Source organism: Amia ocellicauda, chromosome 11 (assembly GCF_036373705.1).
Source record: "Amia ocellicauda isolate fAmiCal2 chromosome 11, fAmiCal2.hap1, whole genome shotgun sequence".
In the NCBI taxonomy this organism is placed as follows: Eukaryota; Metazoa; Chordata; class Actinopteri; order Amiiformes; family Amiidae; genus Amia; species Amia ocellicauda.
Genome location: NC_089860.1, coordinates 30747496 through 30775495, shown reverse-complemented (window position 1 = coordinate 30775495; position 28000 = coordinate 30747496). Strand labels below are relative to the sequence as shown.

General features: G+C 39.6%; 1 protein-coding gene across 4 annotated transcripts; it reads left to right on the top strand.

Moving 5' to 3' along the window:
- The first annotated feature begins 38 nt into the window (after positions 1-38).
- LOC136763416 (protein eva-1 homolog B) lies at positions 39-27896 on the top strand. Of its 4 annotated transcripts, none has more exons than XM_066717420.1 (4): positions 39-257; positions 22583-22706; positions 24195-24289; positions 24565-27896. In XM_066717420.1, the coding sequence occupies exons 3-4, from the start codon at positions 24223-24225 to the stop codon at positions 24957-24959; spliced, it is 462 nt and encodes a 153-aa protein (XP_066573517.1). In that variant the 5' UTR covers positions 39-257; positions 22583-22706; positions 24195-24222; the 3' UTR covers positions 24960-27896. The 4 variants fall into 4 exon arrangements, with proteins under 4 accessions (XP_066573517.1, XP_066573518.1, XP_066573516.1 ...); XM_066717421.1 differs by lacking the exon at positions 39-257 and adding an exon at positions 9489-9620; XM_066717419.1 differs by lacking the exon at positions 39-257 and adding an exon at positions 12403-12753.
- Positions 27897-28000: the final 104 nt, after the last annotated feature.

Sequence of the window (28000 nt, the reverse complement as noted above, 5' to 3'; positions counted from 1 at the left end):
TGGTAATTTCTGAAACCCAGCTGATAGGAACCTATGAATAGAAGAAGAAGAAAAGAGAGAGATCACCTCAGATCAGCAGGGAGGGTGCCTGGGGGCTCCTGTCTCAATAATTAGCACTTACCTGGCTGCTGGCAGCGTAGTCTTGTAAGGGCAGGTCCTAGCAGACTGCAGCTGAGACAATGTTCACCGGTAGGTGTGGAAGTATGCCTTGAAATATTGCTTTTATCCTTAAACCACAAGGAAGTGTGGACTGCACGGTAAGCCTGCTTTTGTTTTGGGGTTTTAGGGGCAAGGGGTATATGGTACATTTTGTGTAGGACTCTGTGTATTTGTAACAGTGGGTGTGAACAAAGCCACATGAGCAGTGTCGACAGATTGACAAATCACTCCCATGGGGTTTTGGCGAAGGTGTCAGAGATTGAGTCGCCTGTACAGTCACTATTAAAATATTCCTATATTATACTGCAGTTAGGCACTGACATCCAGCTTTTCTATTCCCACACCCCCGGTTCGAGCCTTGTGAACCCTCTGTAGCACTTCATGAATTTCAAATTTGTTACACTGCCCTTCAGGGAACTTTCTGAAGCAGTTAACGCAACTCAGCCGGTCTAGATTGTTGGTTCTCTCTAATGTGTCTGATTTTTCTGAATTATTTTTTTCCTGCAATAACTAGAAATGGTTTCCCTGTGTCTTTGCTCGAAACTAACATTAACCAGGTTCCTTAAGTTAATTTGATGATTTGTTAAATAAAGAACCAGTCAATGTTTTAAGGCTCATTTTAGTCCGCACTCAAGCCATCTACATTTCTCACATACTACTTGCTGCACATGACTGCACTAGCAAAATATTTTTAAAACAAAATCGATCTTTTGCATATTTGTCTTAAATTTTCCAAGTCTGGTGTTCATTTTCAATGGAACAGCTGGCAGGTGGGAAACAGTAAGTCGACAGCTTAGCTGAGGTTTTTAACCTCTGTGTTGTAATGGATTTTCTGCAGTTACTGCAGTTTGCTAAGTTTGTATTTTGAAATTGCAGTGATACATCCCTGCAGTTCAAATGTTTGCTGAAACACGATAAAATATGACACAACCCAAATGTAATGCTAACAACAATCCCATGTTCTTGTCTTCTTGTCAGATTTACAATGTTTAACAGTCATTTTTATTGAAATGCTTTTAGGATTAAAGATTTTTGTTCTGATCAGGGTTTAATTTTTTGATCAGGGTTAGCTGCCCCAGTATATGTAGGTGTCTGTGTAGGTTAGGGCTGCATTTCTACTGAGTAAACGAAGATGCATAAGCTGGCAGATTTGGCATTTTTTCAAATGGTTGGTCTTGGCTAAGTTTTGATTTTAGTCTGTACAGTTTATAATGGAGTTTGTTTGTTTTTGAACCCTAAACTTAATTTTGAAGCCTTAATTATTATTATTATTATTATTATTATTATTATTATTATTATTATTATTATTATTATTATTATTTATTTCTAAGCAGATGCCCTTATCCAGGGTGACGTACAAAATATAAGCCCAATACAAAGTACAAAAAGTGCAAAAATACAGTGCAGTTCAACGCACAAAACATTACAAATTCCAATTTACATAACTGCAATTCAAAGCATAATACATTTTACAGATTCCAATTTACACAAGTGTATACAATATATGAGGTCTTACATCCTGGATTGTAAGAGCTGAGAGCAGATACTAACTATTAGCATAGTCCACATAAGGTAAAAACCTTCCCCCTGGCAAATCATGAGGCCCCACAGTGTGTTTTCCCAAGACTGCTCCTCACATTATTGGTTGAATATAAACCCATGCTGCCTTTTGGTCTAGGAGGACTGCAGTCCTGCAAGCCTTAATGATGTCTTTAAATCACAGCCTGTTTAATGTTGGAAACAATGCTTGGTTTGTTCACTTTAGCAAATAACTATATCAGTCAAGTAACTGAGAGCTCATGTGGAATGAAAAACAAGACCCTGAGGCCCAAAATTATTGGAGCCCTGTCCACTGCTGTACACTGTCTGACCCCTCAACATAATTGGACTTTTAAAGTTGCCTTAAGCTGGACAAATATGATCGTGCAACAGCCCACATTGCAATGTTATCCACAGCCCCTTCTTTATTTCATTTAATTACACCAATCCAGACATTCATTGTCACACCAACTCTTACAAAGTCCCTGATCAAAGACCCAGATATTACCCTGATATAGTAGTATTTATAACGGCCTGATGGAGGTTTGGAAAGCTGGCTTTGCACTTTTCTCAAGACGCAGTGAGAACCTATAGATTTGTGCAGTGATTTATCAGGGATTCTTTCAGATGGTCTGAATGCAGAGACTTTATTATAAACAGATTCCCCCCTAAAAAAAAACATGAATATGGATAGACAGATGGTTTTGCTTTAAAACACAACACATTTTCACAACAAACTAAACCCTAAATACAATAGGCTTCTGTGTATCACAAGAGTTGTGTATTGTGTCCAAGTAGAGATTTATTTTCCAAGATGGGAATCAAGTATCAACCCAGCTGCCTGAAAAACAGTGTGGTAGATCTGTCATTCAGTCCGCTATTCCTCACCATTCACAAGTTATTTTAAAGATGGTAAATTTTATTTGAATATAAATGCATAAATACACTTACAGCAATAGCCTGAATTTAGCATATATACCGTATGTTTGTTTTATAACATTGAAAATAATTCTCAAGGTTTTATCTGCGGCGTTTCTTATATATATGTGTGTGGAAGTGGATGCCAATATAATTGTTCAACGGGGAGGTGTTTAATCAAGTTACACCAGGAGCACTGTTGTGTCAGTGTATAGTGAGAGTATTACAATTAGCAATTAGGAGTGTGCCTGGAGGGAATAAAAACATTGGAAATAAGGAACCAACAAACAAAAAAACACCAAACTGTGTGAAATACACACACATCGTCATGAGAAGATTTGGGAGCCTAATTATTAGGTCCATTGCTTTCAAGACTGACGCCCAGAGGTGCGACAGGCTTGTGCTAATGTCTTTGTCTGCCTGGAGCCTTCAGGTCTGTTTGTTTTATTGACCTGTGTGTCAACAGTCAGGCTGTTCTGCAGTGTGGGAGAGGGGAGTCTGGGCACTCATAGGAATGTGTCCCAGGTGAGAAACTCAGGAAGCATGCAATTGGGTTCAACACTAGTGAGTGCTGATAGCAGAACAAAGCACTTCTCTGTCTCTGCAGGGCCGTGCATCCCTGCAGGCTAACGTTCGACTGTGGGCCTGATGTTATATTTTCCCTTTATTGTGTAATACTGCTGTTGCTTGGCTCCTTCCTCAATTAGCTGCTATTTTAATCACAGTTATTATCTGTCATTATATTAAAATGGCTTGCTCCTCCTGGCAGCATTCTAATAAGAGTGTAAATACAAACGTCAAGGGATGAAACTGAATATGTCTTGAAATCTGGCCTCTCTCACCCCAGCCCCCAGCACCCCACCCTTTTCTGCATAGCGGTGACAGACAGTCAGTCAAAGACAAGGCTAAGCTTTACATTTTTGTTGTTTTAAGTATCTTTTTTTGCAGTGGGTGGGAGGTGAAAGTTTGCTTTTAGACACTTACCACTCAAGAGACGATCAGCCCATAAAGAAAACCTATAGATAGATAGTATGTGTATGTATAGTATAGTGTGTGTGTGTGTGTATGTATGTCATGTTATCATAAAGGAAATAATAGATCTCCATCAGTCAAGGAGTAAAAGTTTCACTATTGAACCTCGCAGCGCCATCTTGTTTGCTTGGGCAGGCATGGTAAACTGAACTCCAGGCATGTAGGTGAACACCAAAGACTATAATTAAATGGACTAAAAGTCTGTGATTGTTCTCAAAATGTCAGACACGTCAACTCTTAAAATAATTGTGGGCATGAGAGCTGGCCCTGTAAGCCTAAACATAGATTTCTACTTCATTCTTTTGCTGAGGAAGTTATTAAAATTGGGGGAATAGGTCATCACCACAGGAATATTGAGGTCAATCTAGAGATTTCATCACAGCATTAAACTGCAGTTCAATCCCCTCAGGGAGTCTGATGAAAGGCTAACTCAAGATGAAGGATGCTTTCCACCCAATTGGTGGTCAATAGGCCAATAAAGGAAAACATGCTTCACCCTCTGAAAGAGTTGTCATGCTGTAGGTTATTAAGATACTCCCAAATCCCTACCTAGATATATGGTTTCCAAATAATCCAGTGGTCCCCAAATGCATAATTCAGATAAAGAATAATTTTAATTTAAAAAAATGTGACCCAAAAAAAGTTCCTTGAACCCAAGAACAAAACCAGTTTGGTTTTCCCAAGACCATGCTCTTTGCTCCAAAACTGAACAATCTCACTTGAGCCAAAGCCACAAACTCCCTCATTAGAGGCACGTGCTTGGCTGTAAATCATTAAAAAGACATCTTGAATGGTTAAGCAGGGTTTGCGTAATGCATTCTGTCAGGGTCTTGACTTTAGTGTTCGGGGAATCTCTGAGTAAACAAATGATAAAGATTCCTATCGGGCGAAAAAAGTGTCCTTTGGTAATCTTTCACCATATGAATCGTGTATTCATTATCATCTGTCCCACTCAAGAAAGTGATGACTGATAAACTGAGCCACTTGACTGAGAGGTTCAGCTGCTCAAGGGAAACCGTAACAAAAACACACAATTTTGCTTTCTACGACAACAAAATCATGAAGATGTAAGGGACTGATGAAGAATTTACAGTAGGGAATGAACAATGTCATCTTAACAGGCAAAGCTTAGCCGCATTATTTGTAAGCAGACGTATTTGAGGAGGACATGCATATTGGGGAGGAGAGTGAACTCCCAGCTGCTCAATCAAAACTGTCAGTCTCAGCCTTGTTGTGAAAACCAGCTGTTTTGGTGCTGACTAGGAATTCCTGTGTATCTGGACAACTGGTTTCCCATTGGCACCTTCAGATTGTTTACCAAGACGAAGTGTGATTGTAATCATACAATTTCAGGCAAGACTACCATTAGGCACTGAAAAACTCCTGAGCCAAAATCTAGAGAATCCCAGGTCAACTGGCTCTGGAAACCAGCTTTTACTCCCAGCTACCTCACAAAGTCCAGCAAAGGACAAGAGCAGGGAAGAGCAGCCCAGGAGATGAAAGCACAATTATTATCACTGCTTGTTTAAACACAACCTTCTAAAATGAGCATTTTGGTTGAACTGTGTTCCCCTTTGGCAGGAAACTTCAAGTCTGCATGAGAATCCCTTCCCTTCAGTCAGGAATGCATTTTTGAAGATGTCTGTGAGGAATTGGGCTAAAGTTGCCAAAAATTTTAAAAGCCCTTTGAACAAACAAGACTCGCTTCAATTGTTGGGGAAAGACAATTATTTGTAAGTGTTCAGCTTAGCATTTAAGGGTTTTGATTATAGTAATGTATCGTTGAATTTTTGCAGCTTCAGCATTACTCATGTTACCATTACAACATGTTCTCCTGTTATTAACCATTCTCTTCCAGGAATGTGGGGTTTGCATTACCATCATCACCAGTAATCTGACTTTGTTTTTGTTTTTGTATTTTGTCAATGCTCAATGACTATCTCAGGATTGACATTTCCAAAATATTGCGACTCATATTATCTTTTGGAACAAATATATTTTTGTCTAACTCTTCTTCCAGATGCTTCGTCAAGTTGTTTTTTTAGATTGTAATAAGCCACTGTCTTTAAATTGAAGCATACATAGCTAGTTTTGTCAGTGTAAGTGGGCAGCAGTGAAAGGCAATGTAAATCACCTAAATTGCATGCTTGTGCCCACATAATTGTATTCCAGTTTCTTTTTTTGGCCTTGCTAATTAAGTTTTTATACACATCTGGGTGTGCCTGGGCAATGCTAATTTAGTACACAAGTCTCTTCAGTTCATTGGAGAGGAAAGATACAGTCTGCAGCCACTGCGTGTCCTGCAATGAATCTTGAGTAATGAAACCTCACAGAAAGCGAAGGAATGAACCAGACGGTCAAGTAAAGCAAAGCAAATATGCCAGAATTTGTATTACTTACTTTACCCTCCATCTCACTCCATTAGCTATTGTCAGAGTGATCATCTTAGAGCTTTCTGTTAACTCTCCCTTTTTAGAAAAAATGTGCAGACTAGGCAAGACGATCAAGGAAATGAAAAGTCAGAGAGGGGGTGCTGGAGGTCATAAGATCAGAGTGTATGAATTTGATGTGTGCAGATGAGAGGGAGCAGAAAATCAGGAAAATTCCTGGGCTCTTTTGTTTGTTTGAGATTCGTTTTTATTTCAGGAACACAATAATTACCTATAACGAAATATATATTTCACACAAGCATCTATCTGAGTCTTCTCTTGAGTAATCAAGTCATATGTTAGTTTGGGAGAATAAAACCACTTCTGTTAAATTAATTGATCTTTGATATGAAAGCATTTTTCTTTGGATATATGAAATAAGTAATAGGCATTAATTTTCTTTTTTTAAATAGCTGAATTTTGAATTTCGCTGCACTAGATTAACGTGCTTTGATGGTGTTCCTGGTGGATTTATGTCTGCTGTTTCAGCTCTAATTGTAAACTTTAATTTCTGTTGTTTTATTCCTAAAAGTGCTTTTAATGTTGGAAAATGTAATTTGGAAGGCTATCATGCCTCTTGCAAAGATTTTACATCTTGTGGTACCATGTCAACTCTTACACAGTGCTGCTGTATTTTACTTACTAATAAAAGAAAGTACAGAATTACCGGTACTCTTGTTAGAATCAACAGAGACTACAGGGAGTGCCAGGTAAAAACCTCTTACTGTATCTACAGGAAGGAAAGGAGGACAGGAAAACATGTTGCTATTCACAGTTTGGAGACTGGATGACTCTGAATATGGATACATATGCCTCAATGAAGTCACACTGGCAGGAAACTCTGCAAAATGAAAACAGACTGGTGAAGCCAGTTGACTATGTGGTTTGCAACAAATCCTCTTTCAAGTAAAATTTAAATAAAGTTAATTGAAAGTAAAAAAACAAAGCTAATCATTAAACCACAATGTTTCTCGGTGGGAACCTTTGCTTAATGTCACTGGCTTATACAGAGATCATGTGCCTCTGAGGATGTTTTCTGACATAGCTGGAAATGGAAGCATAATTATTCCCTGCACCATTAAAATCACAGAACACTTATGATTGGCTCCAAGATAAATGTTTGTTGTCGACAATACTTGTCTACTGTTCAGATTTAATCAGACTATGATGTTTAGAGACCCTTAACATGTACATTTGTTGCAAGTACGTCTATACTTACTTCTGTACTTCTTGAACTACCCTGCTTCTTGGCATACACCAGAGACTGAATCCTATTATGTTCCACACTTGTAGTATGCCTATTGTGTTTTGCACAGACTGTATTTACCGTACTTTGTAGTGCTTTGAACATTTTTCTTGTGAAAACTGTCAGTCGCCCTGGGTAAAGACAGCTGTTAAGTAATAAATAATAATTTAAGCTCATGTTTTGTCTTGCTGTGCTGCTACACACTCGCATGTAAAAAGGCTCATGTCCCCCTTTCCTGCTTATTTCCTTTTTTTGATGAAAAATGACCAATTCCAGTTTTAACGAATGCCTTCCTGTTCGTTCCACAGGAAGCTTGATGCGCAGCACTGCTGTGAAGTTATTCAGAGTAACTCATGGCTGCTGTAAGTTGTGTGGAATTTCATTCTGAGTGCGGGAGGAAGTTTAGCTATCAGATAAAACTGGGGGAAAAAAGCAGTTTATATTTCAGAGATTACATTCTTGGTTCGCTAATTTGGAACACTTGAACGAATTTCCTCAGTCATTGATTTAACAGTCAGTAAGAGTGAGTTGTTTTTCTAGTTTGTTTTTTCAAATATAATGGATTCAGTTAGATTGTAAATGAATAATTTCCTTCATTATATTAGGCTATATATACTTTTTTTCAAAATACAATGGGAGTAAAAAAAATGTTTTCCCTGAGCTAACGATGACGAAGTAAACTTGATATATTTGTGTTGTTGTTTAGTACAGCTAGTGGCCTCTACTTTGTCTGTTTGCAGTCTGCTGTGACCACCGTTTGCCTTTTGTTGGTTTTTACTCTTCTCGCCCTGTGTCACCTCCGTGATGGGCATTTTCTGGAGAATGCGGATCTCCCCCCATCTTGCCTTGTAGAGACAGCTGCTGAAGTGACCCCCCTCCAGATCTCGACATAGATTTCAAATCAATAATTTCCGCTGAAACTGCCTCTAAGTTTAGCCGATGCGTGCTGGCTGCCAGTCCCAGCTGTCCCCCATGTTCCCCACAATAGTAGAGCGTGAGGTGGGAACAGCGTGAGGACACTGCATCTTTCCGCCGTTCTCAGGCTTTTGCAGCTGCTCAGAAGTAATGTGTGGGAGCCCAGGCCAGCGTGGGCTGGATCAAAGTCTCAAATCCTGCCTGCTGATGAAAGAGCCTCCCTTCTGGAATGAGATCCTTAACACTCAGCCATCGCTCCAGTGTGGTGCATCTCAATATGTTGTAAATGTTCCTCCATTATCTCGCTGAGTTTCTCATTGGCCTTTTAGGGCAATTGTGCAGGAATAGACAGAGAAGTCTATCAAAGTTCTGTTGCTGGGGGATTTGGGCACTGACGAAAAAGTGAAAGTTAATTATCCACTTTTAACTGCAATTTCCACTGTTCTTTCCCAGCTTTCCCTCCCTGACTCAATGTTTGATGCCAGGGTCCATATAGTGCAGTTTCCCTCTGTGGGTACTTCATCAGCGGGAGGAATGCTGCTGTTGTCCAGGTTTGCTGATAGCTGGTGGAAATGCTCTGTTCTGGCCACTGCTTTCCCTCTGCCCCAAATTACTGTTGAGGGATGCTGTTGGGAAATCAGGCAAAAAATGTAAATATGGAAAGTTGCACAATCTGGAGAACAAAGGATATTTACTTTACAGCCAGAGATCCCAACATCTATGAGGGGAACTGATTTTTTTTCTTCCACATATGATCTAAACCTGTATTTGGGGAGCTGAGCAGTAACAGTAGATTATTGGAGCATAATTTCACACTCTGGGAATGATAGCAATTTGACATCACTGAAGGCTGAACACCCGGCAACAAGCAGGGGACAAACAAAACAGCGCTTTTGTGATTGATAAGTGTAAGTGCCGGGCTCTGCGATAACGAACTCCTATAACTCCTGAGAAACTGGCTGTGCTGGGAGAGGCTTGGCTCTGCGAGTGTTGAACTGTTTATGTAATCCCTGTTGTTCCAGTCTGAACTCCATCGCCAAGCGTTTGGAGAAACACTGGGTCCTTTAACAGCCTAGCCGAGAGCACTGAGGGCTGTATTGACCACAAGGGGACTGCGTCAGTCTTCCAAAACTATTTCCTGTTGCAGCCTTCCCAGCTTAATACTAAACAGACCTTTTTTCAATTTTTCCAACTAACAGGAACAGCCAAAGCCCCCCACCCCCACACCACTCCTGACCCCCACCCACCTCCAACCCCTACCCACCAATCATCATCACATGCTCTGTGTTTCAAAGAGGTCCACCAGGAAGCCTTGAACAAGTTTTTCAGCTGAGAAGCATAAGAGAGGATACATTTCCCAAGGTTTCTGTGTAGGACGAGAGGTATGAAACAGTATTTGTGTGTTTCTTGCTCTGATTGAAGACTGAAGGGTGCTGTGGATAGAAAGCTGTTGTGGCCGCACAAATAATCCCTCTGCAATTGATGTGAGCGGGGGTGGGGCTGTTAATTTGTGGAGATTTCTCTTGATGGAATGGATAAGCCATTTCTTGCTGACTGCTCTCGGGACTTCAGAAGGCTGTGTCCCATCTGAAATAGTGGTGCTGCCAAATTATGACAGTGGGGCTAATTGCAAAGCATATGTATTCTGTTTAACTCTTGGCAAATTGTGCGGTGTGCTTTATGGGCTGCAGCACACTCTAAGATGCTGACGTGTTTTAATGTTTAAAGGTGTACTAACAATACCTTTGGGGAGCTGAAGTGGACTGTCATCAGGCTGAGTTTAAAGAAAACGTGCAGAGCACTCAAAATGACAGAGGAATGTACTGTGCAAGGCATAGTTTGGCTTTAAAGTGGTTATTTTCCAACAAGCCGGAAATTGTTAATTTTTCATTTTATCTTTCTTCTTTTTGTTTGTTTCTTTTTTTATATTCTGAAATACATTCAGCTGCCTGTATATGAAGCTGGTAAATCAAACAGACCAGGGAAATCTTCAGCCTGGAAACTTAAACCACCCTCTTTTACTTGGCGACTTTGGTTAGTTATGAAAGAACTGCTTGGATAAATAATTCTGAGGAGATTAGACAGATGTGGACAAATATTTAGTTTTAGTTTAGTTTTTTATTAATGATATGAACAGAAAACAAAGATTAAGTTGCTGTATTCATTTTTTATTTTATTTTAATAATGTATTTTTATTGAATACGTATTATTATTAATTTTGTAGTAGTAGTATTGTTATTATTGTAATTCATCACTGCTATGGACTAGGGAAGTAACCGTACAAAGTTCAACGAGCAAGGCAAGTCAACACTACTTCTAAAGAACTAAGAAGACCACCAGAGGGAATATATCAGTTTCATGGTTTTGATGTGATGTAAGTAATTATACCTGCATTGATTTTGATTACTTGCAAGTGAGTACCACATGGTGTGCTGCTGCTCAAAGCCCAGGGATTACTCTGTTTGAAATACATTAACGTGTCATTTTTCATTTGTTGTCTGTAATTAGTGTCATAGTTTTGCCTCACCTCTATTCAACTTGCCACAAAAGAAGGCAAGCTGGGTCTAGTTTGAAATCTACATTTTTCTGCTCTTGTTGTTATGTAGTCATAGCACTCCTCTTGTATTATTATCATGATTTTAATCAATTGCTTCCGTGCCCTTTTTATCTGGACTCCACTTCCCAATATACTCCTTAAGAATCTTCATGTGAAATTACTATCATACTATTACTATCTGCATATGTGCAGAGATGGCCAAAAACATTTTGTCCCCACAATATGTATTTTTTTCATTTTTGATTTATTTTTCAGTTATTTTAAACTTACAACAATCCTGGTTTGGATAGTAAATCAGAATCACAGACAAGTGGACATCTGCCAGCTGTAACTGGAAACTGCAAGAGAATCCAGCCAATTTTTCTGCTCCCACAAACAATACAATTATAGAACGCCATGAAAGCCATGACTCCACATATTTCCCTCAATACTAAAGACTGCTGGAAAGCTGCCTTTGCTTTTGTCTTTTTTTAAAAGGTATACTACAGAGCAATAATGACAAATCAGTCAGATGTGAACTGTGAACTACAGGAGATAGGGAGTTGGAGGCGGGGCAACTCTCAGCATTATCCTTTTGTCCCATGCGAGTTTCATTAAATGTTGTTCTCAGGGATTCCTTCATCTCATGGGTAGATTTATGGCTGTGTCTCTTTGCAGTTGCACAGTGGTCGAGAACACACAACACTTTATTGAACCAGCAAATTGCTGGCATTGTCTCTGAAAGATGAGAGACCTCCCTGACAGAGGCTGCTGCAAAAACTGTTTTGCAATGATTAAAGGTGCTCTGTGGGCAGGTATCATCAGGTTTCAGGCTGAGATGACATAGTTCAAAGCAACATTCACACTCTATTTTAAAAATCCTGTTGTTTTGGGGAAGATTATCTCGCCAAGCTTCACTGTTGGTGGATAATGTGATGTGGTCAATTATATTTGAATAGCAAACACTGTGTCTCCATGACAATTGCATACAAAGGAAGCAAGGGTAGAGGAAATGTGATACTGTTTTTTTTTTATTATTATTATGTTGTTTAACGGTGGCAGTTTTGAGTATTCTATAGTCAGCCATCGTATTTTCAATATGATTGTGACTTTGTAAAAGCAAACTCCCATTACATAAGTTGACTACTCAAATACAGGTAATTAATTTATTCCTAAAAGAAGAGATCTCTCTTAACAGATTCCAATATTTTTATAATCAGCTTTATTACATACAGACAACATTTGTTGTTGTATGAAACACTTTACAGTGTTTAGTAAAATAACAAAATTATAAAAGAAACCTTAATATTATGTTTTGTGACATCACTGTAATGTGGTTATGATAAAAACAAAGAAGTATACAACTAAGTTGAAAGCAGAAGTATCTGTAGTCTTTTTTTACGTTTAAAACATTTTGGAATGAAGTATGGAAACCTTTAAAGTAGAGGAAAATCCTGGTAAATGAGTGTACAGTTATCCTGGCTGTTTCTTCCACAACAAAGAAGAAGAGCCCCCTCGTTGCCCATTGCCCATTTTTGGCACTTCCTCTTTCTCTTTCTCTCATTGAAAGGTATTGTATGACAGCTTTTTCCGTGGCTTCAGTGCTCAGTAAAGCGAGCGCTGTGTTACTGCATCTCCACATCTGGAAGGAAGTAACCGCCTCCTCCCTGTCTCCGGCTGCCTGCCTGCCTGCCTGCCTGCCTCTGTCAGGGAAATGTTAGCAGACCAAATACAGTCTGGGAGCTCATGAGAAGCAGAACTTTTGGAAATTTCCCACTTGTTTTCTTCTTCTTTCTTTCTTAATTTTTTGTATACTACAGCCACAAATTTGGGGACATGCTGCTTTTAGATTTTCAGTGAAAGCTGTCTGCCTTCTGGAAGAAAGTTAAACTTTGGCAGAGAATCGGAGAGCTATACTGTATATGTGCGTATATATACATTATACATTGTCCTCTACAAGCATCTTGTCGCTGCTTCTGGTAAGTGTGGGCACGCTTTCTCCCCTTTATCTCAACTTCTGCTTAATTTCAGTTGTAGAGGGTTCCTGGCATGTGTTTAACCCTTGATGACTGCTCCCAAAAAGTAGCAATCAAGAACTGAGCGATACTGTTTTCTGGTTTTGATAGTTGAATGTTTTGTAAGGATGCTTTTTTTTTGTCTTTCTTTCTTGAGGCATATATTTTAACCTGGAAATTTAGTGGGGTTTATTTCAAGACTCAAGATACCTTTACCCTGCACAGGTCACTAATGATGTTGCAGAATTGTGTCAGTTTGGCTGGAAGTGGATAGAAAATAGATTTTATTGAAGCTGATAGTCTATCATGGAAGAGATGGATTAGAAAGCGCTGCCAAGATAAATTCAGAAGGATTTATTGCCATCATTAGTAAGAGATTTAGGCAGGGGGAGTGGTAAGGACAAGTTTGGTTACTCATGTGCGGCACATAATTACTTTTAATAAGTGTCATTCACTGCTGTTGTTCAACATGTCATCTATTGAACACAGGTCTTGGAACAAACCGTTTAGGTGATACAGCACTTTCAAACAGTGCCAGCCACTGCCAGCAGCTGTGGTTTGAATCTACACAACTGGCACTGATAAACTGACCAAAGCCGTAGGAAAAGCAAACATTCCCATAATAATGCATTCTTAAGAAGTTCAGTAAACACAGGTAATCAGAGCTGTGCTTGTAGGGAGCCTGTTTTTGTGTGTTTAATGGCATGGTGCTAATTAACACACAGGTCTGCATGACCTTACTGAAATTATTAACTCTGACTTTTTAAAAGGGGCCCCCCATTCCTCATATAGTATGCCTCAAGTAATTAAATTAACACCTGATATCAGATAGACAAAAGGATGTTAGAGTCGCATAGTGGAGCATGCTGGGCATTTATCAGGCTATCAGGTATTTGGTTTCGAATTTCAATGACGTTTATTGAATGAAGTGAACCCGCATTGCATCTGTATTGTGTTAGCATTGTTAAAGGAAATTCATTTGCATACTGGGCGTCATAGTCCTCTGTTTAAAATCGGATCATTGACATCTAAAGGGGTCCCATATCATGTCAATGTACTTAATACAAGAATAGGCTTGCGGGTTTTGCAGTTTGTAATGAATCAGGGTCTCATTGTTAAGAGTAATTCAGTCTCCTGGTTTCTTCTAATGAATTCCTCCCTAAACAGCAAAAGCTTTCACTTCTCCCTGTCAGAGCTGGCCACTCCTCACCCTGACCCCGAGTCTCCACACATTGTTTTAAAGCAGACGGCCATATCGGACAGCCTGGTAGTTAACATGATCTGGGAGATTTGGAGGTGGGAGGTCAAACCCTCTCTGTGGATTCGAGTCTAAACATCAGACTTTGAAGCCGAAGGATTGAAGACTCCCTTACTGACGATTTACACAGCTAAGAGAGCTGACGTTGCTATTCCTCGGATGCTGCTAGGTTGGAATCAGAGACATAGTGGCTGAAAAGTAATAGCAGTGTTTATAAGCTAAAAGTATATGGAGGCACACCTGGCAGTGAGCGAATGGCCATGAATTAGGCACTTTGTTTGGCAGCTATGAGAGAATAAGCTACAATCACTTTACCTCCTAGATTCAGTTTATTGCTTTGGATAAAAGCATTTCCTTAACCACTGATTATATATTTCAAAATATCAGATTTGATGCATTTTAATTTGTGATTTACACATTTCACATGTTTTTGTGTAAATTGAGTAGAATATGGAAATCAAATCTGACTATTACGATTCATAAAATGCCAGGAATATAAGCTTTTGTTCTGGTGTACTGTTTATACATTTTTAAACTGAATGGCTTACTTAAAACAGTAAGGATACAATAACATAGAAAGGAGATAGAGACAAACCATTCTCTGTCATTATCTGAGGTTAACGATAACTGAGATGCCATGCTTTTGAAGGGTTCAGGGTTTTAAGGGCAAGAATGGGAATTTACTGACAACTCTCTCCTCCACCCCCACCCCACTAAATATTGAAATAGGCAAACCATGGTTGCCTCTCGACGGTCTCTGAACATGAGAGAGAAACTTCTCAAAGGCCTCGGGAGGGGCATCTTTGTTTAAATGAAAAGACGCACAACCCCTCTAGGACCTGCAATGAAAATGTCAGTTGTGTCAGATGGATGGTAAAATAGATTTGTTGGTCTTCTTTGTGAAATGACCCGAGACTCTGGCCTACATGTGTTATCTTTTCTGGGTCAGAGAAGCAGAGATAATTTCCCTCAGTCCAGATGCCCCTTGCTGGTGAGCGACAGGATATGTAACATACGGACTGCTGCAGCCATTGTTTACATTTCCCCCGACCAGCCTCGTAAAACACGTCCTGCATGAAATACTGCAGAATTAATTTATGACCATAGGAGGGAAGGGGGTGGTGGGGGTGGGGTGGGCCAGTCCTATGAAAAAGGAAATGGATTTCATTTAAACCCACCATATCTCAGGATTAACATCAAGATGGATTTAAAAACTTTATTGTCATTTTATAGGTGGTCATCAGGTCTGGAAACCTGGACTTTTATCGAGACAATGTCAGGACTCGCAATGAACTACTAATAACCTTTTTGAGTGCAGGACACCCTTTTCTTGGACGTAATGAACAAGGCTGTACAGATGTTTAGTGCAAAACACCTATACATTGCTAACATGAATTTGGGGGGTCATAAGGAGTTAACTGCACCAGTTCCTGAAAAGGGATGCACATGTTTTGTGTTGAAAATGTCACTCCCCCATAATTAATGCAGTGTGTGTTGGGTTTATACACGTGGACAAGATCAATCTTTAGATGAGATCATATTTGTTCTGAGCAGCTACTTTCACAGTCACCTCAGGGTTATGTTGTTTTTGGAGTTAAAGGGCTCTGAGACAAGGGCCAGTGCCAGGAGCAGCCATTCTTTTAGTAATTTGATTTATGCTGCTTAGACAGATGTCAGGAGGTGAGTAATAATTCATTAAAGAGTTGAGGTCTATGAAGTGGTGGCCTTGTGTGAATATCAGTGTAGGGACAATCAATAAAGACAGAAACGTTCTGCAAAAATTTCTTCACCCAACGTCAGCAGAAAAAGTTGCAGGTGATCAAAATGGACCAGCAACCACACAGCTCCCATTCGTGATGCAAACAGGATAATGATGCATTATCTAGTTTATGTATTATCACAGTCTGCACTTCATGATCATAAATCTGTAATCTGTGGCATCCCAGTTAAGGACTCGGAAAAGCAATCTCCATTGAGCAAAATACAAAGCTGAAATCAAGACTTGCTCTGAGGACAGGGGAATACTACAATCTGCTGCTTTTTTCCCCCTCCAACTCCTCAGGAAAGCGCTCGTGTATTTTTTCACTCAGCACTTCAACAGCTGTTCTCGATTAACCTCACCCTCTTGCCATCATACCACCAGTGACTGTAGCTGGAGCTCTGGTTCATTTCTTGTGTCATAAAAATACCTGCCTGAGCTCTGTGGACTGTGTAATTACTTGTGTATTATTACAAAGGTATTTTCTGCATTGTGTACATTTGACAATGTATGGTTATAATTTAAAAGATCAATAATGCAAACCTAGAACAATAAAAACTCATATTAAAAATATAGTGCATTGTCCACAATAGCTCTACATACTTTTTGTACTAAATGAAAGGCTTCTGTAATACATATGTTTCAGTGCAGTACAGCCTAATGTGAAACCTTCTTCAGATTCCATGGTGTCTATTCTCAATGAGGTGTTTAAAAAGGATACTGATATATACAGTGAGGGAAAAAAGTATTTGATCCCCTGCTGATTTTGTACGTTTGCCCACTGACAAAGAAATGATCAGTCTATAATTTTATTGGTAGGTGTATTTTAACAGTGAGAGACAGAATAACAACAATAAAATTCAGAAAAACGCATTTCAAAAAAGTTATAAATTGATTTGCATGTTAATGAGTGAAATAAGTATTTGATCCCTTATCAATCAGCAAGATTTCTGGCTCCCAGGTGTCTTTTATACAGGTAACGAGCTGAGATTAGGAGCACTCTCTTAAAGGGAGTGCTCCTAATCTCAGCTCGTTACCTGTATAAAAGACACCTGTCCACAGAAGCAATCAATCAATCAGATTCCAAACTCTCCACCATGGCCAAGACCAAAGAGCTGTCCAAGGATGTCAGGGACAAGACTGTAGACCTACACAAGGCTGGAATGGGCTACAAGACCATCGCCAAGCAGCTTGGTGAGAAGGTGACAACAGTTGGTGCGATTATTCGCAAATGGAAGAAACACAAAATAACTGTCAGTCTCCCTCGAACTGGGGCTCCATGCAAGATCTCACCTCGTGGAGTTTCAATGATCATGAGAACGGTGAGGAATCAGCCCAGAACTAGGATGGGGAACTGGGAGGATCTTGTTAAGGCAGCTGGGACCATAGTCACCAAGAAAACAATTGGTAACACACTACGCCGTGAAGGACTGAAATCCTGCAGCGCCCGCAAGGCCCCCCTGCTCAAGAAAGCACATGTACAGGCCCGTCTGAAGTTTGCCAATGAACATCTGAATGATTCAGAGGAGAACTGGGTGAAAGTGTTGTGGTCAGATGAGACCAAAATCGAGCTCTTTGGCATCAACTCAACTCGCCGTGTTTGGAGGAGGAGGAATGACCCCAAGAACACCATCCCCACCGTCAAACATGGAGGTGGAAACATTATGCTTTGGGGGTGTTTTTCTGCTAAGGGGACAGGACAACTGCACCGCATCAAAGGGACGATGGACGGGGCCATGTACTGTCAAATCTTGGGTGAGAACCTCCTTCCCTCAGCCAGGGCATTGAAAATGGGTCGTGGATGGGTATTCCAGCATGACAATGACCCAAAACACACAGCCAAGGCAACAAAGGAGTGGCTCAAGAAGAAGCACATTAAGGTCCTGGAGTGGCCTAGCCAGTCTCCAGACCTTAATCCCATAGATAATCTGTGGAGGGAGCTGAAGGTTCAAGTTGCCAAACGTCAGCCTCGAAACCTTAATGACTTGGAGAGGATCTGCAAAGAGGAGTAGGACAAAATCCCTCCTGAGATGTGTGCAAACCTGGTGGCCAACTACAAGAAACGTCTGACCTCTGTGATTGCCAACAAGGGTTTTGCCACCAAGTACTAAGTCGAAGGGGTCAAATACTTATTTCCCTCATTAACATGCAAATCAATGTATAACTTTTTTGAAATGCGTTTTTCTGTTTTGTTTTGTTGTTATTCTGTCTGTCACTGTTAAAATACACCTACCATTAAAATTATAGACTGATCATTTCTTTGTCAGTGGGCAAATGTACAAAATCAGCAGGGGAGCAAATACTTTTTTCCCTCACTGTAACTCTTATATCCTAAATACGAAACCCATGGGTACATCCATAGGTCCTTGTGTGTTGTTGTAAGAAAATATGAAACACAAGAAAGAGGAGAAAAAGTCAAACCAAATGAGAAGGATGCCGTACCACAAAGAGAACAAGTGAGGCAGAAAAGCCTTCTCTGAACAATGTGCAGAGAGGAAGTTATTCATAACCAGGTTTGATACGAAGAATCCCAAACTACTTGATTTCAGCACTCGACTGCTTGTAAATTGAACCCGGGGGTTTGAAATGAATTTTAATCTATGTTTAAAACAATATATAGACTTCAATTTGAGCTTTTGACTGTTCAGAAGTTAATCTCCTGAGTGCAAAAGAGTTGTTTTCAGGGACCGGCCGAGGCCCTCCGCTGTGACTGAGGGGAGCAAAGGTGTTCACCAGCTGCCATCAAACTCCCTAAGTCACTCTTACCTAGCGGGCAGGTCACCGAGAGCATGGCAGCCACATGCCTGACTCGCTTCCAAAATAAATATTTTCAGATATAGCAACAGATACTGGCCTTGCCATGGCTGGAGGCTTTGGTACTTAAGAAATAATACTGGAGAAAATAAAAAAACACCAGCCCAGAACTCCTAAGACCCCTTGCTGTTTCTTCTCCATTTTTGTTTCAGATCTTACTGATCCAAGTTTCTATTATTCATTCATTATTATTATATATTTTTATCACCAGAAAGAAAATCAAACACAGTCAGGTTTTTCATGATTGGCTTTCAGATATACATTTTCCACTAGCAGAGTTAGCTCGGATCAGATAATTCGCGATGGTCTGCTGCCGAGTGCTTGGGGGTGGGTGCTGAATCAACGTTTCAAAAATGCCTTCTGTAAATGTTTGGGAAATGTCTTCAGTCAGACCGCTTCAAAATAGCATGTTTGCCGTCTGTAGTTTGCTGAGATGACGTGAAAATGTTTACATACGCACATCAGCACAGTCATACTACACTTCCTGTACAGCTGACCCAGCTGCTGGGGAACAGTGATATGGAAATGGTTTAAATTACTAACAGACCTGAACAATTCCAAATCAGGATAATACTTCTAATGGAGAGCCAGATAATCATTCTGTATGCAGAATTGAAAAAGTCATGATTAGTTTATGATGTTTTTTTAAATTTTATAATCTGTATTGACTATTTTCACCTAAAAATATCCAGTTTTCCTTTGACTTACTGCATAAGATATATATATTATTTAGTAAAATAAATAATTGAATGGATAAATTAGTAAATATTAATTATTTTGTCGAATTCTTAACACAGTGCTCTCCATTAATGTGTGTAATGGTAAGTTTCCACTTATGCAGACAGATAGCAGGCCAAAGTCAAACATAAGGAGCCAAGCTGCAGTGTAGTGATGCACCAAGACGCTCCATGATCTCTTTCGATCAGGTCTGTGAGTTTATAAGGCTGCAGAAACTGGAGGAGCAGGAAGGAAGCCCTGGCCTCTTGTAACTCTTCCTTTGTTCTTCTGCACTGTCAAACTAACAGGGGAAAACCACAATTAATATTTCTCCAGTGACTATGAGATGCTATGGAGGAGAACAGGCTAGCATTTTTTTTAAATGATTAACTGGACAACACTTATTTTGGTTTCTGTGAGAAATAAGCTTGTGTTAAGTACATTTCCTTAATGATTTGCAGGCTGTATTTATAGTGTATGTGGGAGTTCCAAGCACAGTGCATAAATAACGGGAATCTTCAGAGCGTGCACCATGAAAAGGGGCCAGCAAATTGGCCACATGGAATTCAGCTTTTGATAGAGATCCCATATGACACGGCCATTCGACTTACGCAAGATTACAGCCCTTTTTTACACAAAGAGTTACAGTATTGAGCCAACATAATCCTTAATCGGTCCAATTTGTAAGGGCTCTGGGAGATTGCATTCACGAGTCTGACAATAGCTGCTCTTTTTGATGTGGCTGATTTTCCCTTTTTCAAATTTGAATAAGATCTGAACTTAAAATTATTATTATTAATATCCATATTTGTCCGACTGGCTGGGTGTATATAAGCATGCATTAATAAACAGCGATGTATGTGGCTTCTGACATATAAAAACTCTGAGTGTCCTTTTATTATCATCTGTGTGAAGATGGGTTTAATAGTACATTTTTGTGTTCTGGACTTAAACATGATCCCTTCCAGAGTTCCCTGACACACACAACAACATATGGCAGCATTTAAGGGTCAGAGGTATGAAATTTAATGAAATATAGATTAATGTTTTTTACAGGGGCAACCTGCCAGTGTGACCTCAAGAAGCCAGGCCCTGTGCCACGAATTATTGTGGCTGCTGAAAAATGTTAGGTATTAAAAAATCTGGTTCTGGTTTTGTGGCTCCGAGTTTGTCATTGGAGTGAGAATGCAGGCCTGTCTTTGCCCTCTGCGCAGCTCACCGCACTGTACTTTTTTGTTAAAGTCATTCTGAGGTTTAGTTATGACTAAAGTCCCGATATAAACTCTCACCTTCAGCTGTAGCAAGTGCTCGAAAGCATGATGGGGAGTTGTTCTACTAGATTGTTGTCGAATGCTTTAATTTATTTAGGGTTGGTGTATCTATAAAGTAGAGATTCCCAATGTCTGGTGATGGAGGGCCAATTTCTGGAGGTTGCATGGGATGAACCACCGATGAAAACAAAATATGTCCAAAATCATACCTTTTCATTTCCTATACATTTCTGTTAGGGAACATTTATGATCTTTAATATTATTTCCCCCCCATATTGTGCAATTTGTAACAATTGTTTCAGAAAGTGTAAAAATATAGTAAAGGTTCAGAAAAGAGGGGGTTGAAGGTTGGCGTTGGGGGGCCGCACCAAACATCCTCGAGGGCCGCATTTAGCCACCGGGCCGCACTTTGGTAACCCCTGCTATAAAGGTTCTCTAGGTCTTTTTATCAATTAGTTCTATTGACATAAAACTCGATCTAATGCTCTAGTACAATTAACTTCTCTTTGACAAGTAACTTTTAGAAGGAATCCCTTCCTTTCCTGATTGAAACAACATCTTTCCCATTCATGAAATCCCATTAGATTCAGTGTAAGTGGTAGAAACTTCATCTATACTTCACATGGAAATGAGGTCAGTGCAACAAGAGTGGAGCCCAGCTTATAGTTGCTCAGGAATATTGGTATGTTAAATGTCCAATTATAAAATATGAGGGCTAGACCAAATCAAAAATTTGACCCACCTGCGAATCTCAAATCACAAAGTTGTAGCCAATTGTGTTTTGTTTAATAAATAGTAGAAACTGGCAGTAATAAAAAATTAAACCGCAACCAGGCAACATTTGTTCTTTGCAATTCACTCATAGGTTTTCATTTTTTCTAGCCCTAAGAGGTACATCCATAATGAGCAAAGTTATAAAGGCTTTAAACAACTTTTGTTTTAATTGGCATCCTTCTTTGCAACGATGAAGCAATACAAAAAATGTGACCATGCTTGACATGTTGTTTGTCCAAATCAGCTTCAGGCCCAGGTTGTATTTTAATCAACTTGAAATTCTTCTAGCCTCAAAACATCCTTGTTTAATTATTGCCAATGAGGCCGACCTGGTTTAATTCTCACCCCCAGGTTCTTGAGACCCATTACAAAATAAAATAAAGATAATTACAGTTTATTTTTGTATGAAACAACAGCTGTAGAAAACAAAGGGGGGTGTTTGTGCTCATGATAAATTCATGTGGTCTCCGTTATTGCAATCAGATTTGCTTGCAGTAAAGCATTGAGGCACAAAAGCAGAACAAATATTTTTCATTAATTGTAAACAAAGCCTTGCATGTCACTGTTTGGCACTGTGTCGGGTATTCAGAGTGTGTCTGAGCATCATCTGAAAAATTGATACATTCAGCACAAAAGTGTCTTCAATCTATGAAGAAAAGCAGTTTTGACTTGTTTATGATCCCATGTACATATGGACGTTCACAGTATCAGAAGGTCATACTGTCCAAAGTAGTACCTGCAAAATTCACTCTCCAAGAGGTAGACCTAAATAGGGAACACCAGAGATTAACTGATATCTTATCAGCAACTGTCCTCAGCTTACAACTGAGGCAGAATAAAAAAGCTTTTGAAAAACACTAATCCCACTTTGAATTAGGTATCTGAGTCTGGTATCAAAACTGGGATTTCCTGACTCTCTGGGTAACAGACATTACGCCTCCCAGGAAACATAAAGCAGTTATTTAGTCAAGTGTTTCAGTGACCGAGCTTGTCTACCTGGGCTGGCTTGTGAAGGGTGGTGTTGAGGGTTTTCTCTCCCCATTAGAACCCATTTGCTCTGATGGCTGCACCTGTTCCCCAATTAGTTACGCCATCTTTAGTGGCATCTAAGGCCATGGGATCAGTAATACCGTTTGTTTGCACTCTGTAGCCTCAGTGAGTTTTGGCCTAATCCAACTTGACATGTCTGTTTGCTTTCAGCTCATGCCAGCCAACTGAACCCAGGGAGCCGAGTAGAGAGCAGCAACTTCATTACGTCTCTCCGTCTCTCTCCCTCTGGAATATGTGCGGATAATAAGACGCCGATCATTAGTCTCTCTTTGAGGTGAGTGGTGTTTTGGGCAGACTTGTGTATGGAATAGTGGTAGTTACATTTGAATTAGTTGCATTTTTGTTTGAGATAGCTGTTATAGTGTGTGTTAATCAAGAATATTCATATAACTGAAAGTATTGTTATATAATAACCCAGGAAAACCTGTGTGATGACAGGAGAGCCTCACTTACAGGAAATATGTTAAGGATAGTGGCACCACATGAACTGAAACTTAACTTGAGAGTGCAGGTATGAGGTCACTTAAATAAGTCACAGGTTATCATGAGGGAAGATTATCTGCATTTAAGATCCACTTAATGACATCCAAATGGTTGCCCAAGACCCAGCTCTTTTTTTCCCTCCATTTCATATTCAAACGAGTAGCTCTATGCTACCTCAGATCCCTCCATTTCCCAACAGATATCTAAAACTATGCACTGCATGTGAATCCCGTCTTAGTGCGAGTTCTGTGGGAAAGTGGAGTGGAGACATGGCAGGGTTGCTGAAAGAACAACAACTAATTAAAACACACAAGAAAACCCGAAATGAATTGACCCCAGATCCATGGACATCAATGGGCTGTTGACGTGTCCCATGTGTCGGTTTTGAAAACAAAGTCCCAAAAGGCCAACACTGCAGAAAAAATAAAACAACTATGAGGCTGGACTGTGGCTGGTAACTCCCACTGCTCTGCAAGCTAGTAGGAAAGCAGACGTTGCCTGCTGCCGGAATATGTGACCTGCTGTTTCAAGGAAAGCCTGTCACACTGGAGAACGCAGGGAACATCATGTGCCAAAAGGCTGTGTACTCAGTTGCTGCCGGCAGTCTGAAACAACACAGTGGCTTTTCTGTCTGTAGCAGAAGCCTACCAGATGAAAGCCAGGAGCCAGCAGACTTATAAAGTGGTCTAAGTGAGGCAGTTGGTTTCACTTGAAAACTCAGGAGAGACTGGGAACTCTTGGGCATGGGGTAAGACGTGGTGATTTTGCAAGAATTCGAAGAGAACAGGGCTCCCATGTGCCTTGAATCAAGCTATTGCATAACCGTCTCATAGCTTTGACATGCTGGCGAGCATCACTGAACTTTCATTCATCACTGGAAAAGAGTTTAACACTTTAAGGACCTGTTTTTCCAAAGTTTGTTTTTGTTTTTTTAACTAATGAGTGAGGGCAGTACATGTGTGTAACATACTTGAAGTGGACTTTTCTTTTCACTCAAAATGCTTGGAAAAAGACCTTATAAATGATTTGAACTGAAGTACATTTTAAAATGACATTGTAACTAAATCAGATCAGCTGATCCTTTACTTCAGGCACACCTTCAATCTGATGTAATAAGATCTTATACATTTTCAAAATTTCTGCCTTTCGCAAAGGAAGCACATCTAAATGTCTAATAAAACTCACTGTTTTTTTTCCCTTTGGCTCTCTGCTCTCAGCTATGGCAGAGTCATTAACTGGTCAGGGGGATGAAGTTCTAATGCCAGTCTTGATGTTGTAGGTGTGAAGAAGTTACACAAGAGACCATTATGGATGTCAAGAAGATAGAGATGGAGCTCCTAAGCAACAGCATTGCGGCCTACGCTCATATCAAAGGTAGAGCCACTCTCTGAAGACATTCAATCAACCATATGGCTTGTCTTACAGTCACAGGGTGATGACTTGGTTGAGATCAAACCCACATATACTCCATACCCTTGGAGAAGACGTTTTGTGTAAATTAGTTTTTGAACTCTAGGCTTGTAATCTGATGATAAAGCCCTCTGTGATTTCCCTTCTTATGTTGTCCCATGTTCCCAGGGGTCATGCTGTGTTTTGCACATTAGCCCTTCACCGGGGCCTTCACTGATTCCCTCCTCCTTGCCTTTCAGAGAACCCGGAGAGCTTTGGCCTGTACTTCATGATGGGCGTGTGCTTCGGGCTGATCCTGACCCTGTGCCTGCTGGTGATCCGGATCTCCTGCAAGCCACGCACCGAGATGCCGGCAGAGAAGAAGGCCCTGAAGGAGTGCAGCGAGGAGGAGGAGGAGGACGAGAGCGAGGATGAGGACGTCGAGCCGCCCCACCCGGCCACGGACATCGCCATGGGCAACCACAGCCAGTCGGACGGCACGCTTGGCGTCAACGTGTTCACGTCGGCCGAGGAGCTTGAGCGGGCACAGCGGCTCGAGGAGAGGGAGAGGATCATCCGGGAGATCTGGAGGAACGGGCAGCCTGATATCCTGGGCACCGGGACCGGCACCATCGGGAGGGTGCACTACTATTAACGCCAGCTGGGCTCCATCTCCAGCAATTAACCAACTCGCCAAAGTCCTCTACTGCACTCCTTTCAGCAGCGCACTTCGACGCGATTGTCGTGCCTGTCAATGACCATCACCCTTCAAAGCTCATGGGCTCAAGTTTACAGTCATCGAATGGGGCAAGCAGAGAAACACTACCTAGCTCCATAGTTGATGTTGTTTTCATTACATTCTGCCTTAAAAAAGGAGCACATATGTTATCTTTTCTATCCAGTTTTATTTGTATATACAGGAACATTTCTTGTCTTTTTTAAGTTCTGTACTAAACCATGCTCAAATTGAAAAACAAACAAAGTCTGAGCACACTGCCCTGCTTCCCAGATGTTTCCTCCCAAGAACATTTTTATTTTTACATGAATATCTTACAATAATACCAGTGGCAATAATTGAAAATGTTTCTCCTCTTTTGTTGTAGAACTCTAGGCTCTGATGATGCAATGGGGGAAAACATTCGGTTTTCATTGCCTAAGATATTGGCCTACCTTCTAAATGTTACAGACTTTCTTTACTGTATATATACATTTTCTGTCTTAAAAAGTGGCCTTCTTCATGTCCTAGAGAAGCAGAAGACATCAAAAATACAGTAAGATGTGAAACATGACGGTGTCACACGTGTGCAATAAGGACAAACCTTCTTGTAATTTTATATAAGAAAAAATAGATTTATGTATTCTATATTTTAAATATTTTGCATAATTGTCATATCTGCAACAATATGTACTGGTAGTCTTGTATATCTGTTTGATGAGTTTCAGTCACAGCTGAATTGCTGCAGTAGATTTGTCAGGTACTTCACAAAAATCAACATACTGATGCTCAGATTAGTATTTATGCATGTCAAAGAAAGGCCAGACTGAAATAGGCTGACTATATATATAGTCAGCCTATTTCATATATATATATATATATATATATATATATATGTCATGTTTTTAAAAGAATATATATGAAAGAAAATCCTATGCATTCAAAGAGTGGAAAAGTAATGGCAGTGTTTGGATTGTCAGCAGTAGAACTATATGGTACAGCTAAAGTAAATATGACAACTGCTCTGAGCTTTGAGACTGCAGTACAAACAGCAGCTGTGGCTTCTAATATCAACAGATATCCCGCCAGAATCTTTTTTATGTTTATTAAAATAATAATAATAAAAACTATCTAAATAAAATATAATACAATTTAAATAGCTCCTTGACACATCAGGATTGCAATAAAATTTAGATTTATCTTGGAAGGCTTACAAGAGAGAAAACACTCTCAAGGCCAGAGAGTATTAATAGATGCTTTTTGGCCTTCCTTGCAGAATTGACCTGCTCTTTAGATTAAATAATGCAATGAAACCCTGTGATTAAAAAGAACACATTGATTCCGAAAACTGAATGTGTTAGGACTAGCTGTCAAAACAAACCTTAAAGTCCTTGGGAAAGTTACAGATAATGTTACAATAAGTTTCCTGAAAATACAATTACCTACACTATTATAAAGTTTAATATAATTACTATTATTACTATTGTGTAACAACAGAAATTCACCTCTGTCCTTTAAAACCATTGCATTTAAATAAACAGTATGGCTCAGTGTGCAAACATCAAAATAATACCGCATATCACCGGTACATTCACTTTATGTGGTGTGACTCATGAAATGGACCTGGCCAGAGACTGAGAATGAAACATTTACAGTTGTTTCTAGAGCACATCAAAAATACATTTCAAAACCCATAACAATCTGAATCCAAGGGACTGCTGCTTACCAACCTTCACTGTAATCCTATTAAATCCTTTCGTATTGCTTAATAATTTCCTGAACAAAACTGTCTTTTAAAACCTAACTGTAAAGCTCAGCTTTATGGTTCAGCATGAGTTTATTTTGACATTCAATAAATTCCAGGTTTTAGGTGTCTAATTCTCTGTGGTATTAGTCAGCTCATTTTAATTTACTTATAACTGGAAAAAAAAAAAAAGTTTATCTAAAGAACCAAAAACTGGTTTTCAAACAAAACAACAGATAAATGGCTCTCATCCTGAAATACTCCACAGGTCACTCCCCTCGAGGCTATTGCAGTGTATCACGAGTATTTATGAGTCCACAGGCAACACATGATGGAAAACAAGCCAAGTGTAATTCGCAGCAAATGTTACTGCAGTTCCATTAAAAAGAAAAAACAAACTGCAATGTCTAATTTTATTTTATTAACCTTAAAACAGAAATAAAGCAGCTTGTAATTATTCACCAATCAACCAGTTTATGTTTTGCCGTTTTTAACACATACCATCAAATCTTTGTCTTGATTTAACAGAGAAGAAGAAAAAGAACTTGTCTATGTAGAGGTATAAACTATACAGAAACAGTCAACCATGGTATATTCCCCAGGCTGGAAACAATACAGCAAAAATATATTTTTGCTTCTGTAAGTTTTTGGTGCTATTTGAAAAGACTAAATATGTTATGAGAATTTCACAAATTCTGGTGCTTCCTGTTCTGCAGAAATCTACTTTGAAAAAGTAGAGATTGTAATGAGTTACAATCTCACATTTCGAGAGTTGTATCAGGCAGCCTACAACAATTCATAGTGGACTTGAACCTAGTGAAACTAAAGCACAATTTCAACATCTAGTTCCTCTTAATGTTGTCTTTAAAAAGGGTGGGGGGAGGGGGTAAGATACTTGAGCAGCTCTGTCAAGGTATATTTAATTAATCACATTAGCTTTTGCTACAGAAATATTTGCCTTTTTTAATTACTCTGTAAATGTTTTTGAACACATACCTTCAGTTCAGATTTTCTGCAGGGTTGTGAGGGACCACCAGAAGAATGTGTGTTTTAAATTTCACTTTCATTTTTTTTATCTTTATCTGTAAGCAATCTGAATTAAATATCTGCAGGGCATTGGAAATAGCTTAAAATGCCTAATAAGAATGTTTATTTATAATTGTATTGTGTAACATATTTTTACACAATGTAAATATTTCAATTGTATGATACCATTCATATCACAACCTTTATACTG

Bases quoted from the DNA above. Each gene is read 5' to 3' on its own strand.
- LOC136763416 (XM_066717418.1), top strand. The intron at 24,290-24,564 runs GTAGAGCCACTC...CTTGCCTTTCAG, and splicing joins GGCCTACGCTCATATCAAAG to AGAACCCGGAGAGCTTTGGC.